This window comes from Impatiens glandulifera, chromosome 6 (assembly GCF_907164915.1).
Source record: "Impatiens glandulifera chromosome 6, dImpGla2.1, whole genome shotgun sequence".
NCBI lineage: Eukaryota > Viridiplantae > Streptophyta > Magnoliopsida > Ericales > Balsaminaceae > Impatiens > Impatiens glandulifera.
In genome coordinates, this window is record NC_061867.1 from 10,778,811 (window position 1) to 10,793,361 (window position 14,551).

Below are 14,551 nucleotides of genomic sequence, written 5' to 3' on the forward strand. Positions count from 1 at the left end.
GCCACAATGCATTTAAAATATAATTATCTTTGGTATTAAAACATTTTTTTTGATGAATTTCTAACAATACGTAGAGTAAGTATAGGACATTACATTAGTAGGCGGCGTAGGGGGAGTAGGCGGCGTAGGGGGAGTAGGCGGCGTAGGGGGAGTAGGCGGCGTAGGGGGTGTAGGCGGCGTAGGGGGTGTAGGCGGCGTAGGGGATTGGCGGCGTAGGGGGGTAGTAGGCGTAGGCGGAGTAGGCGGCGTCGGCAGGGTAGGTGGCTTAGGCAGGGTACGGGTCTCCACGGAGTATGGGGTGCATGGGGTGCGTGGGGTTGCGTGGGGTGCGTGGGGTGCGTGGGGTGCGTGGGGGGCGTGGGGGTGCGTGGGGGCGTGGGGTGCGTGGGGTGCGTGAGGCGCGTGGTGCGCGTGGGGTGCGGGGGGGCGTGGGGCGTAGGGCGTCGTTGGCGGTGTACGGAGGAGTAGTGCGGAGTTGGCGGCGTAGGGCGGAGTAGGCGGAGTATGCTGAGTTGCGAGTTGGCGGAGTTGGCGGCGTAGGCCTGAGTTGGCGGCGTCGGCGGAGTAGGCGTGCGTGGGCAGGGTAGGCGGCTTCAGCAGGGTAAGGGGTGTCCACGGTTGTGTGGGGGTGTCTGTATAGCTACAGAGCTATTGAAATCGTTAGTATTAGAAATAAGAATAGGTCACTATTTGCATCATATTTTTTGATTCAACATAGAGAAATGCACTTTTTTATTACTCTAAATTTTATCTTCAATACCCCTCAAATACCACAAATACTTATAGCAATCCCAAAAATAAATTTAATAGCAATCTATTAGTTGATAATTATGACAGATAATTTTGAAGACCACTTTAATAATTAGTAGTTATCAAATTATTCAAAAGATGGGTATGTATTTATTAAATTATTATACAGATAATGATCAATTATTTTTAGAGAAAAGAATAAATTACAATAGATAATGATCAATTATTACATCTAGATAATGATTACATTTTTTTTGTCACTAATATTATAATATGTATGGTGTTTTTAATTTTTATTTTATAAAAAATAATAAAATATCATATAAACAATGAGATCATTTACATAATTCTTATTTATTTAAATGTTAAATTCGTACTGAATAATAGTAAAGAGTATAATCATAAAGTTTTCTTAAGATTTTTCTCATTTTAGTCGAAGTTTTGAATTCAAAATTAGGTTTATTGATGTAATATTCCTATGATTATTTAGGAACTATCCTAGATAGGATAGAACCAGATCATCGATCTAATAACAATAACTCAAATTTGAATTTGAAAATTTAAAAAAAAAAACGAAGTTGCTGTTCTTTAGGGTTAATTATGTTGACCACACCCAAAAGTTTCACAACATGATTGAAAACAGTTGAGCAATTGTTTGGATGTATGTTTGATCCATCCCGATTATATTGATAAAAATTAAAATTCAAAATAAAATTAAATTTTTGAGTTTTTGCAATTGGTTAAAACGAAACTACCATTGTTCTTAGTTGGTACCAATCAAGTAGGTCTGATATAAGAAAGCTTATTAGATATCCCCTCTCACTTCAAAACAACTTAAAAATTAAAAAACTCAAATTGTGATCACAAATTGTTTAAACAAATTGATCATCATTCAGGTCGATTGATACCTTGAGATGATTATCACATTTTCATGGAATCTTTGTGATGCTAACTCAAGATCTTGGATCAAAGAATTAAAGCTAAAAAACGAATTAAAAAAAAATGAATATTTGATGTTCCTGAGGACCGAGAGATCCGACCGAGGATCCTCTGTCCGGACTGAATCCTAGGATTAAAAAAAATTACCTCAGACCGATGTTCTTGAGGTTAGGACGAGATAGCCGACCGAGGATTTTCAACCTAGGACCGAGAGGTCCGATCTGGACCGAGAGTCCCTAACCTTGAGCCAAGACTCCGTAACCATAGGGACCGAGAGTCTTAACTTTAGGACCAAGAATCCTACCCTCGAGACCGAGACTCCCGAACCTTAGGCCTGAGAGTTCTAACATTGGACTGAGAATATCAAGTTTAGGGACTGAGGAGAATCCAAACGCAGGACCGAAGGACCTAGCCTAAGCTAGTCCTAGACCGAAAGGTTTATACACCTCGATTGAGAAACGTAGACCCATGCTAACCTAGGACCGGAGGAGTTTACACCTAGACCAGTAAGATCAGGCAAGTACCAGAGTCCTTACACCTCAACCGAGGACTTTGGTTCTTAGACCAGAAGATCCCAAACCTCGACGGAGGTTCCTTGACCCAGACCGGAGTCTTTCGACCTCGACCGATAAAAATGAACTCCGGACCTAGGACGTCGTTCTTAAGACCTGTTTGGTTTCACTTTTAAAATTCAAAATTATTTTGTAGTTTTGGGACTCCGAAATTATTTTCTAAAAATCCCAAAAAAAGAGAAAATAACGTTTTAAATATTTTGGGGATATTTCCACAAAAATATTTCGATAAAGGCTCGTTTGGTGTTTATTTTTAAATCCTAATGCCTTTAAAAATAACGGGTATTCTTTAGTATTTCCACCCTAGTTATCATTCACAACATGTACCACATTTTAAAAAAATTTTGTTTTCATATTTTTAAATAAAGCTCAAACCTAGAACTATGACTAGGATCGGAAGAATATCGGATAAAACTCTAACGTTATACAACCGATTTTTAAAAGTCAACTTTATAAGTAGAGACCGTTTTTAAAATGGGTGCGGAGGATGAAGCACGAAAGCCCTTTCCCGAGTATCACCAAATTACTAACTAAAAGAAACTCTAGTCAATACGTTTGTATACGTATACCAACTTTAATTTATTAAAAAAAAAAATTATTGAAAACTCTATTTCAAAATAAATAATCTTTTAAATTAATTATGTTTAAACTAAATGATTTTTTAAAGAATTAAATTGTGATTAATTAACCTAAATCTCTGAATTATTTAAATTAAAACCAAAATTAATTATTTTTAATGAGTTTTAAAAAGTTGTCAAAATTAGTAACATGTTTTAAAAAGTAATGTTTTATTTTTTTTAAATTAACACGCTAATCGAGGTTAAAATTTTCAAACTACGAGTTTTCTACCATGTGATATATGTCCACACAGTAAATTAAAGATTTCAACTTCATTGGTCTGCATCCTTCATGGATTTCAATGTTTCTTCTATTCTTTGTATTAAAATATTAAATAAATAACAAAATACAAAATAATACACTGATCGTGTAAAAGAAGAATAAAATAAACTATATGCAGATCATATTTCTATAACATATAAAGAATTTATGCAAGTAATATATCTTATATAAAACAAACATAAATATTTCTTAATTTAAAATAAATTTATATTTTAATATTTCAAAAAACTTTATTTTAATTTCATATATTTATCCTATAAAGATATCATCAATTTTAAATAAGATCTACATCAAATTAAAAATTAATTTATTAATCTTATCAATTGCAATACCGCTCTATTGTTGGATATGGGTTTTAAAGCAAAAAATTTTATCAAATCTTTACACCTAATCAGAGATAAAAGTCCCACGTGTTGCTCCTCTAACTAATCCACACGAGCCCGGTTAGATTCTCTTGTCTTCGACTGTCTAACTAATCCACACGAGCCCGGTTAGATTCTCTTGTCTTCGACTGTTATACTTTCAAGTAAATATTTATCTAAAAACGTATTTGTTGGTATATTTATCTGGAAAAAAATGTCACTAAAACATCAAATATTCAAACTCCTAACATCATTCAATTCATAAAATTGAAGTGGTATGCTTAAACTAATTTGAGAAGATTTATGTAAAATATTATTTGATATGAATTGACTTGGAGAAATTATTCTTTTGGATTTAAGATGACCATTTTCTAATTTTTTTCTTGACTTGTTCCTACAAAATCAATGTACAAAGAATAACTCTATGAAATTAATTGGAAAATATTTATTTCATACCCAAAATGTTTCTTAAATTGAATATGAACTCTATAAAATTTTGATTAAACAAACTATCAACCAAAATGTGCATAACATTGCATTCATGTTTATAAAATATATAAATATTATGATTTAATTAAACTTAATTATTAGGTCTATTGTCATCTTTGGGATTGAGATTTTGAAAATAATTTTTAGATATTATTTATATAGGTTTAGATTGAAAAATTTGTATAATATTTTTTCAATACATTCATTTGACTATAGGTAAAAATTTGTACTCTACTTGTTGAATTTTTCTTATAATGTTGGAAACTTACACAAACTTCACAAATCATAACTACTTAAAGTGTATAACTGCTTTATTGGATATTAGATTTTTAATACAATACTTTTATTACATTGGATAAGGCAAGTAGTAACACAACTTATTGATACAATAGAAAAAAATAATAAATCAAGTTTTAGATCTTAAATTATTCAAATATTTCTTTTATATTAAATGGTCTCTATAAAGTACTCTATCTAAGTGATACATTGAAAATAGTCAAAACTAGTTCTCCCTAATTAAAAAATAAAATTGTCTATAAGTATTTAAAAAAAATGTGAATACTTTCAGAAGTATTGTGACACAGTTATGAGTCTACATTAAAACACTTATATATTGAAAATATACATATTTAAAAAAGGTTTTTTTTTAAACTTAAAAACAATTATAAAAAAAACTAGAGGAGACACGAATGACCAAACCATAGATGAAAAATAGTGACACGAGCAATAGTAACCGGTCGACTTAGATGAAAATACACAAGAAACACATGAAGAAAAGTCTACCTAAATGAATTATACACACAAAACGCTTGGAGACGTAAATGACTTAACCATACTGTAATTTGAAGCATTCCATATCTTAAGAGCTCCTTCATCCATGGAAGAGGGTGGTGAGATGCTGCTGGCTGAATATATAGGCTCTAAAATATTTAAGGAGAAAAGATTTAAAAATCATAACTCATTCCCTTAATTAAATTTTTGATCGTATATTATTTTATTTCATAATATATTATCTTTTCTTTTAATCTAATTCGTCAACTCTTAACATTTGACCTCGTAGAATTCAATTATAATAACTATATGTTTAACCATATTAATCATAGTTGATTCTAGCACAACATTATGACTCCTAAAATAATTGGATTAAATATCTCCATTAATTATTCTATCCAAGTTTAGTTATTACACATTAAATTAAAGGACATAATTCTTTCAATCTTCCCCTTGTCTTTAACTAAAGTGTTCAATATAAAATACATTTGTTTCTTAATGTTTTATTTGATTATATGATAAAATTCATATATATTATCAAATATGTTTTTGTACACTGATTTTGAACTTTCAATTAAACGAATTGTTCAAATAATCCATCCGAGCATGGCAATGCATTTTCAGTTCTCGCTCATCAAGTGGTCGAAACACTATTCATGTCAATGTATCATAGTATACAAAGAGCAGGATGACTTCTCTCTTCTTGTATGACTATGACTCCTACTCAACTTTTGACACTCCTTAACTTTTTCTTTTATAACTTTCATTCCCGGGAAGTGTTTAATAGTATAAATGAATATGAATCATCAAATGCGACAACAACATACTCATGTTTAAAGAATCTATTAATCATAGTTTTAACTAAAAAATTCACAATCTGTTTGAAGAGTTATAAGATAGGTCAGTCTTACATGTATATCTATATACATATATGCAAATGATTGGACATCTCTGTGTTCCTATAGCCTTGAAACATAGCAATATCAGTCAATTTACAATATAGTCACTTATAAAATAATTTATGTCCATTTGGTGTTTTTTATCTATAAACTTTTAATAATTCAAAACTTAATTTCACTTAATAGAGTTTCATTCACCGGAACACTTAAAGTGATCTCATTTGTTAATAATGAATTATTTGGACAAGAGTCTAGATGTACATAAGCGGTGATTTTAATATGTTAGATATAAAATGGTTTTGATAATGAATAATAAAACTATGTTCAATTATATATATATATATATATATAATTGTGAAGTCATATCAAGTACATTAACAATTTTAAAGATAACAATAAGGTGTTGTAGTATAGTGGTTAGTACTCCCGACTGTCACCAGGGGTTTGAATCTCAACCAGTCGCAAATAATAATTGAAAATCCACTTCTAAGTAACATTATTTAAAATGCTCAAGTGAAAAAGAAAAGGCACACAATTAAACAAGATGTAGTCATTAACCTAGGCCAGAAATATGTGGCCTAGGAACATAAAAAATTAATAAAAATACTTAACAAATGCTAACAGACATTTGACTATGCACAACTATGAGCATCCTCTAAAAAAATGTTGGTACAACAAATAAAATGTAGAAAAAGATAAAAGAGATGGTCAATTAATTGGACCCCATTAAGTAAAATCCAATTTTCCAAGAGTTATTCAATAAAAAGAATGAGAAAAGAAATTACACATTAACCAAAGATCTAACTAACTTAAGAAATAAGATCACTTTTATATATTCCACTAGAACCCCATCTTTCTCCATGTGCTGATATACCCACTCCTAGAGATGTACCCACTAATGCCATCCAATCTTCAAATGGACAATAACATATGAAACACCGAAGAAAATAGTAAAGACCAAAACCACCACCAAATATTTAGAAGAAAAAATATGCATTCAAAGAAACATTTTCAAAAATGTTGTCCCTAAGGTAGTCATCAAAAGGCTAAGATCAAGCAGGAAACCAAGTCTTAAATTAAAACAACTTTTACAAGCTCATAACATAACACAATGCTCAAGTTGACATTTTAACATGAACTTATGAAAATATATTAGACAATAATTATGGATCAAAAGTCGATACCATTAAATGTTGGCAAAAAGCAATTTATATGTTACTGAATCTATGATTTGGTATATTGATTCTATACTAATTACATCTCATAAAGTAATGATACTCCTGTCTTTATGTGTCACATGTCTTTATGTGTCACAGAGCTCTTGACATATCTATCATATAAATAGGTTTAAAATACTTCAGGTGGGAAGATTCAAAAATCAGAACTCATTTCTTAATTAACCTTTTAATTTATTATATATATATATATTATTTTATTTTATTCATAAATAAATAATATATTTTTTTAAATCTTAATTCCATAATTAATAAATTTAACTATATATTATTTATTTCTTACATAAATAATATTCCTTGAAATATTAATTCAATAGCTATATACCTTTAATTATATATTATTTTATTTCATAAATAAATAATATTATTTAATATTAATAATGAAATCTAATATATATTAATAATCAACTATCTTTTTTCTTTTATCTAGTTTGTCAATTTTTAGTATTTTTTAGTATGTAACCTATAACTCAATTATAATAGTCAGTGGATTAACCTTATTAATTATTGTTGTCTTCTAGAAAAACATTATGATTCTTAAAATAATTTTAATTAAATTATCTATATTAGTTGTTCTATTCAAGTTAGTAATTGCACATTAAATTAAATGGAAATTGGATTTTAAATCTATTCGGGATAAAATTTTGTAACGAAATCCTCGAGGCTGAAAAAAGTATGTATTGTTGGACGGAAATTGAGCCATAATGCAAGTGTGACTTAGAAAATTGAAAATATTGTCTTAAGGGCCGAAGAATGTGAAGTCTCTAAGCTAAAATCTCAATTACAAAAGATTCACAACTAGAACATAACTATAACAAAAACTTACATTGATTAAATAAACTAATGGATGATTATAGTCTTCCGTTGGATTGTCGCTGCTCCACGGTTGCTATTTCCACTACTGCTGCGATTGGGAATATGGATCTTGGCAGCCTGAATCTCAAATAAGAAATAAAATAGAGAGAATGGGGATTGGTGCCAATGATTAATCTAAATGAAACTAATTTAATAACAGTGTAAGCATATTTAGCTTATTTTACTCTTGTAAGAGTGGACTCACGAAATCCGCTTCGAGAATTAACAAAAATAAATAAACTTTTGTTTTGTTGTGACAACTCAAATGCGCAATTGACTTATCAAATAATAGTAAAGAATGCATATAAGTTAGAACTATCTTATTAACTTTTTGAACTATCTATAACAAAATTTAAAAATGTTACTGAAATATAAATGATCAATAAAAATATATTTGTGTACGGTAATACGGCGCCTAAATCGTCATAACGATTCGACACAACTAAAACAAAGTAGATAAAAATATAGCAATGTATTAGTAGTTAGACATTAATATTAAAAATCACTTCTTAATAATAATTATTTATGACAATAATTTCAAAGCATGTTATTTATGTAATCTTAACTTTTTGAGTTAATAAAATTTAACTTTCTTTTCACATCTGGATTATATTTTTTTAACTTTTAAATTAATGTTAGATGTAATGATCAATTATCTTAAATAATAATTAATTGTATATATAATTATGATTATTTTGTCTTTTTGTTCCATTTTAAGGTATTTTAATTATTTAATAGATAAATATTAAATCAAATAATAAAAGTTAATAATAACAATAAAATGATTAATAATAAATCTCAATATCACATCAATGTAATAATTTTATTTTCTTGTTCAATCCATATATTCTGTTACAAATAAAGAAGCACAAATATTGAACCAAATATCTAAATAAATAAGTCTGAAATCTTCATTTGCCACAACTTGTTTGACAACCATTTTGGCACTTGGTAAAATTTAGTTAACCTGCAATTAGATCATATAGTTTAGGACATCTTATCAAAATTTAAAATTACTGAAATATAAATTATTAATCTAAAAAATGTTTTTTTTAATTGAAACATATTGGGCACAATAGCCACAATGCATTTAAAATAATAATTATCTTTGGTATTAAAACATTTTTTTGAAGAATTTTCTAACAATAAGTAGAGTAAGTATAGGACCATTACATTAGTAGGCGGCGTAGGGGGAGTAGGGGGAGTAGGCGGCGTAGGGGGTGTAGGCGGCGTAGGGGGAGTTGGCGGCGTAGGAGGCGTAGGCGGAGTAGGCGGAGTTGGCGGCGTAGGGGGCGTAGGAGGCGTAGGCGGAGTAGGCGGCGTCGGCAGGGTAGGTGGCTTAGGCAGGGTACGGGGTCTCCACGGAGTATGGGGTGCATGGGGTGCGTGGGGTGCGTGGGGTGCGTGCGGTGCGTGGGGGGCGTGGGGTGCGGGGGGGGCGGGGGGGGCGGGGGGGGCGGGGGGCGCGTGGGGTGCGTGGGGCGCGTGGGGTGCGTGGGGCGTAGGCGGCGTTGGCGGTGTAGGAGGAGTAGGCGGAGTTGGCGGCGTAGGCGGAGTAGGCGGAGTTGGCGGCGTAGGCGGAGTTGGCGGAGTTGGCGGCGTAGGTGGAGTTGGCGGCGTCGGCGGAGTAGGTGGCGTGGGCAGGGTAGGCGGCTTCAGCAGGGTAAGGGGTGTCCACGTTGTGTGGGGTGTCTGTATAGCTACAGAGCTATTGCAAATCGTTAGTATTAGAAATAAGAATAAGGTCACTATTTTCATCATATTTTTGGATTCAACAATAGAGAAATGCGCTTTTTATTACTCTAAATTTTATCTTCAATACCCCTCAAATACCACAAATACTTATAGCAATCCAAAAAATAAATTTAATAGCAATCTATTAGTTGATAATTATGACAATAATTTTGAAGACCACTTTATAAATTAGTAGTTATCACATTATTGAAAGATGGGTATGTATTATTAAATTATTATTACAGATAATGATCAATTATTTTTAGAGAAAGAATAAATTACATATAGATAATGATCAATTAATTACATCTAGATAATGATTACATTTTTTTTTTTTTGTCACTAATTATTATAATATATATGGTGTTTTAATTTTTATTTTATAAAAAAAATAATAAAATATCATATAAACAATGAGATCATTTAACATAATTTCTTATTTATTTAATGTTAAATTCTTACTGAATAATATTAAAAGAGTATAATCATAAAGTTTTCTTAATATTTTTTCTCATTTTAGTCGAAGTTTGAATTCAAAATTAGGTTTTATTGATGTAATATTCCTATGATTATTTAGAAACTATCTAAATAGGATAGAACCAATCAGTCGATCTAAATAACAATAACTCAAATTTGAATTTTAAAATTTAAAAAAACGAATTTGCTGTTCTTGGGTTATTTATGTTGACCACAGCCCAAAAAGCTTCACAACATGATTGGAAACATGTTGAGCAATTGTTTGGATTATGTTTGATCCATCCCGATTATATTTGATAAAAATTAAAATATTCAAAATAAAATTAAATTTTTGAGTTTTTGAATTGGTTAAAACGAACTACCATTGTTCTTATTTTGGTAACAATAAAGTAGGTCTGATATAAGAAAGCTATTAGATATCCCCTTTCACTTCAAAACAACTTTAAAATTAAAAACTCAAATTTTGATCACAAATTGTTTTAAACAAATTGATCATCATTCAGGTCGATTGATACCTTGAGATGATTATCAACATTTTCATGGAAGCTTTGTGAAGCTACTCGAGATCTTGGATCAAAGAATTAAAGCTAAAAAACGAATTAAAAAAAAATGAATATTTGATGTTCTTGAGGACCGAGAGATCCGACCGAGGATCCTTGGTCCGGACTGAATCCTAGGATTAAAAAAATTAACCTCAGACCGATGTTCTTGAGTTCGGACCGAGATATCCGACCGAGGATTTTCACCTAGGATCGAGAGGTCCGATCTAGGACCGAGAGTCCTAACCTTGAGACCAAGACTCCCTAACCATAGGATCGAGAGTCTTAACTTTAGGACCAAGAATCCTACCCTCGGGACTGAGACTTCCCTAACCCTAGGCCTGAGAGTTCTAAACATGGGACTGAGAATATCAAGCTTAGGACCGAGGGATCCAAAACCCAGGACCGAAGGACCTATCCTAGAGCTAGTCCTAGACCGAAATGTTTATACACCTCGATTGAGAAACTTAGACCCATGCTAACCTAGGACCGATAGGATTTTACACCTAGACCGGTAAGATCAGGCAAGTACCAAGAGTCCTTAGCACCTCAACCGAGGGACTTTGATTCTTAGACAAAAGATCCCAAACCTCGACCGAGAGGTTCCTCGACCCAGACCGAGGGTCTTTCGACCTCGACCGATAAAAATGAACTCCGGACCTAGGACTTCGTTCTTAAGACCTATTTGGTTTCACTTTTTAAAATCCAAAATTATTTTTGTAGTTTTGGGACTCCGAATTATTTTCTAAAAATCCCCAAAAAAATAGAAAATACGTTTTAAATATTTTTGGAATATTTCCACAAAAATATTTCGATAAAGGCTCGTTTGGTGTTTATTTTTAAATCCTAATGTCTTTAAAAATAACGGGTATTCTTTAGGTATTTCCACCCTAGTTATCATTCACAACATGTACCAACATTTTAAATATTTTTGTTTTCATATTTTAAATAAAGCTCAAACCTAGAACTATGACTAGGATCGGAAGAATAATCGGATAAAACTCTAACGTTATACAACCGATTTTTAAAAGCCAACTTTATAAGTAGAGACCGTTTTTTAAAACGGGTACGGAGGATGAAGCACGAAAACCCTTTCCCGAGTATCACCAAATTACTAACTAAAAGAAACTCTAGTCAATACGTTTGTATACGTATACCAACTTTTATTGATTTTAAAAAAAAAATTTATTGAAAACTCTATTTCAAAATAAATAATCTTTCAAATTAATTATGTTTAAACTAAATGATTTTTTAAAGAATTAAATTGTGATTGATTAACATAAATCTCTGAATTATTTAAATTAAACCCAAAATTAATTATTTTTAATGAGTTTTAAAAAGTTGTCAAAATTAGTAACATGTTTTAAAAGTAATGTTTTTTTTTTTTAAATTAACACGCTAATCAAGGTTAAAATTTTCAAACTACGAGTTTTTTACCATGATATATGTCCACACAGTAAATTAAAGATTTCAACTTCATTGGTCTGCATCCTTCATGGATTTCAATGTTTCTTCTATTCTTTGTATTAAAATATTAAAATAAATAACAAAATACAAAATAATACACTGATCGTGTAAAAGAAGAATAAAATAAACTATATGCAGATCATATTTCTAAAACATATAAAGAATTTATGCAAGTAATATATCTTATATAAAACAAACATAAATATTTCTTAATTTAAAATAAATTTTATATTTTAATATTTCAAAAAACTTTATTTTAATTTCATATATTTATCCTATAAAGATATCATCAATTTTAAATAAGATCTACATCAAATTAAAAATTAATTTATTAATCTTATCAATTGCAATACCGCTCTATTGTTGGATATGGGTTTAAAGCAAAAATTTTTATCAAATCTTTACACCTAATCATAGATAAAAGTCCCACGTGTTGCTCCTCTAACTAATCCACACGAGCCCGGTTAGATTCTCTTGTCTTCGACAGTCTAACTAATCCACACGAGCCCTGTTAGATTCTCTTGTCTTCGACTGTTATACTTTCAAGTAAATATTTATCTAAAAACGTATTTGTTGGTATATTTATCTGGAAAAAAATGTTTCACTAAAACCTCAAATATTCAAACTCCTAACATCATTCAATTCATAACATTGAAGTGGTATGCTTAAACTAATTTGAGAAGATTTATGTAAAATATTATTTGATATGAATTGACTTGGAGAAATTATTCTTTTGGATTTAAGATGACCATTTTCTAATTTTTTTCTTGACTTGTTCCTACAAAATCAATGTCCAAAGAATAACTCTATGAAATTAATTGGAAAATATTTATTTCATACCCAAAATGTTTTCTTAAATTGAATATGAACTCTATAAAATTTTGATTAAACAAACTATCAACCAAAATGTGCATAACATTTGCATTCATGTTTATAAAATATATAAATATTATGATTTTATTATACTTAATTATTAAGGTCTATTGTCATCTTTGGGATTGAGATTTTGAAAATAATTTTTGGATATTATTTATATAGGTTTAGATTGAAAATTTTGTATAATATTTTTTTCAATACATTCATTTTGACTATAGGTAAAAATTTGTACTCTACTTGTTGAATTTTTCTTATAATGTTGGAAACTTACACGAACTTCACAAATCATAACTACTTAAAGTGTATAACTGCTTTATTGGATATTAGATTTTTAATACAATACTTTTATTACATTGGATAAGGCAAGTAGTAACACAACTTATTGATACAATAGAAAAAATAATAAATCAAGTTTTAGATCTTAAATTATTCAAATATTTTTTTTATATTAAATGGTCTCTATAAAGTACTCTATCTAAGTGATACATTGAAAATAGTCAAAACTAGTTCTCCCTAATTAAAAAATAAAATTGTCTATAAAGTATTTAAAAAAAATGTGAATACTTTCAGAAGTATTGTGACACAGTTATGAGTCTACATTAAAACATTTATATATTGAAAATATACATATCTAAAAAGGTTTTTTTTAAACTTAAAAACAATTATAAAAAAAACTAGAGGAGACACGAATGACCAAACCATAGATGAAAAATAGTGACACGAGCAATAGTAACCGGTCGACTTAGATGAAAAATACACAAGAAACACATGAAGAAAAGTCGACCTAAATGAATTATACACACAAAACGCTTGGAGACGTAAATGACTTAACCATACTGTAATTTGAAGCATTCCATATCTTAAGAGCTCCTTCATCCATGGAAGAGGGTGGTGAGATGCTGCTGGCTGAATATATAGGCTCTAAAATATTTAAGGAGAAAAGATTTAAAAATCATAACTCATTCCCTTAATTAAATTTTTGATCGTATATTATTTTATTTATAATATATTATCTTTTCTTTTAATCTAATTCGTCAACTCTTAACATTTGACCTCGTAAAATTCAATTATAATAACTATATGTTTAACCATATTAATCATAGTTGATTCTAGCACAACATTATGACTCCTAAAATAATTGGATTAAATTATCTCCATTAATTATTCTATCCAAGTTTAGTTATTACACATTAAATTAAAGGACATAGTTCTTTCAATCTTCCCCTTGTCTTTAAACTAAAGTGTTCAATATAAAATATATTTGTTTCTTAATGTTTTATTTGATTATATGATAAAATTCATATATATTATCAAATATGTTTTTGTACACTGATTTTGAACTTTCAATTAAACGAATTGTTCAAATAATCCATCCGAGCATGGCAATGCATTTTCAGTTCTCGCTCATCAAGTGGTCGAAACACTATTCATGTTCAATGTATCATAGTATACAAAGAGCAGGATGACTTCTCTCTTCTTGTATGACTATGACTCCTACTCAACTTTTGACACTCTTAACTTTTTCTTTTATAACTTTCATTCCCGGGAAGTGTTTAATAGTATAAATGAATATGAATCATCAAATGCGACAACAACATACTCATGTTTAAAGAATCTATTAATCATAGTTTAACTAAAAAATTCACAATCTGTTTTGAAGAGTTATAAGATAGGTCAGTCTTACAT

At 30.3% G+C, this 14,551-nt stretch overlaps 1 protein-coding gene across 1 annotated transcript in view; it reads right to left on the reverse strand.

The window, feature by feature from the left end:
* Positions 1-14,551, reverse strand: part of LOC124943135 (basic proline-rich protein-like) — a 55,093-nt gene that overhangs the window by 37,774 nt on the left and 2,768 nt on the right. The window contains exons 2-3 of the mRNA XM_047483690.1: positions 8,946-9,480; positions 94-648 (exon numbers count right to left, since the gene is read on the reverse strand). Of these exons, the coding sequence (XP_047339646.1) occupies positions 94-648; positions 8,946-9,480 (1,090 nt within the window). The remainder of the gene's footprint in view (positions 1-93; positions 649-8,945; positions 9,481-14,551) is intronic.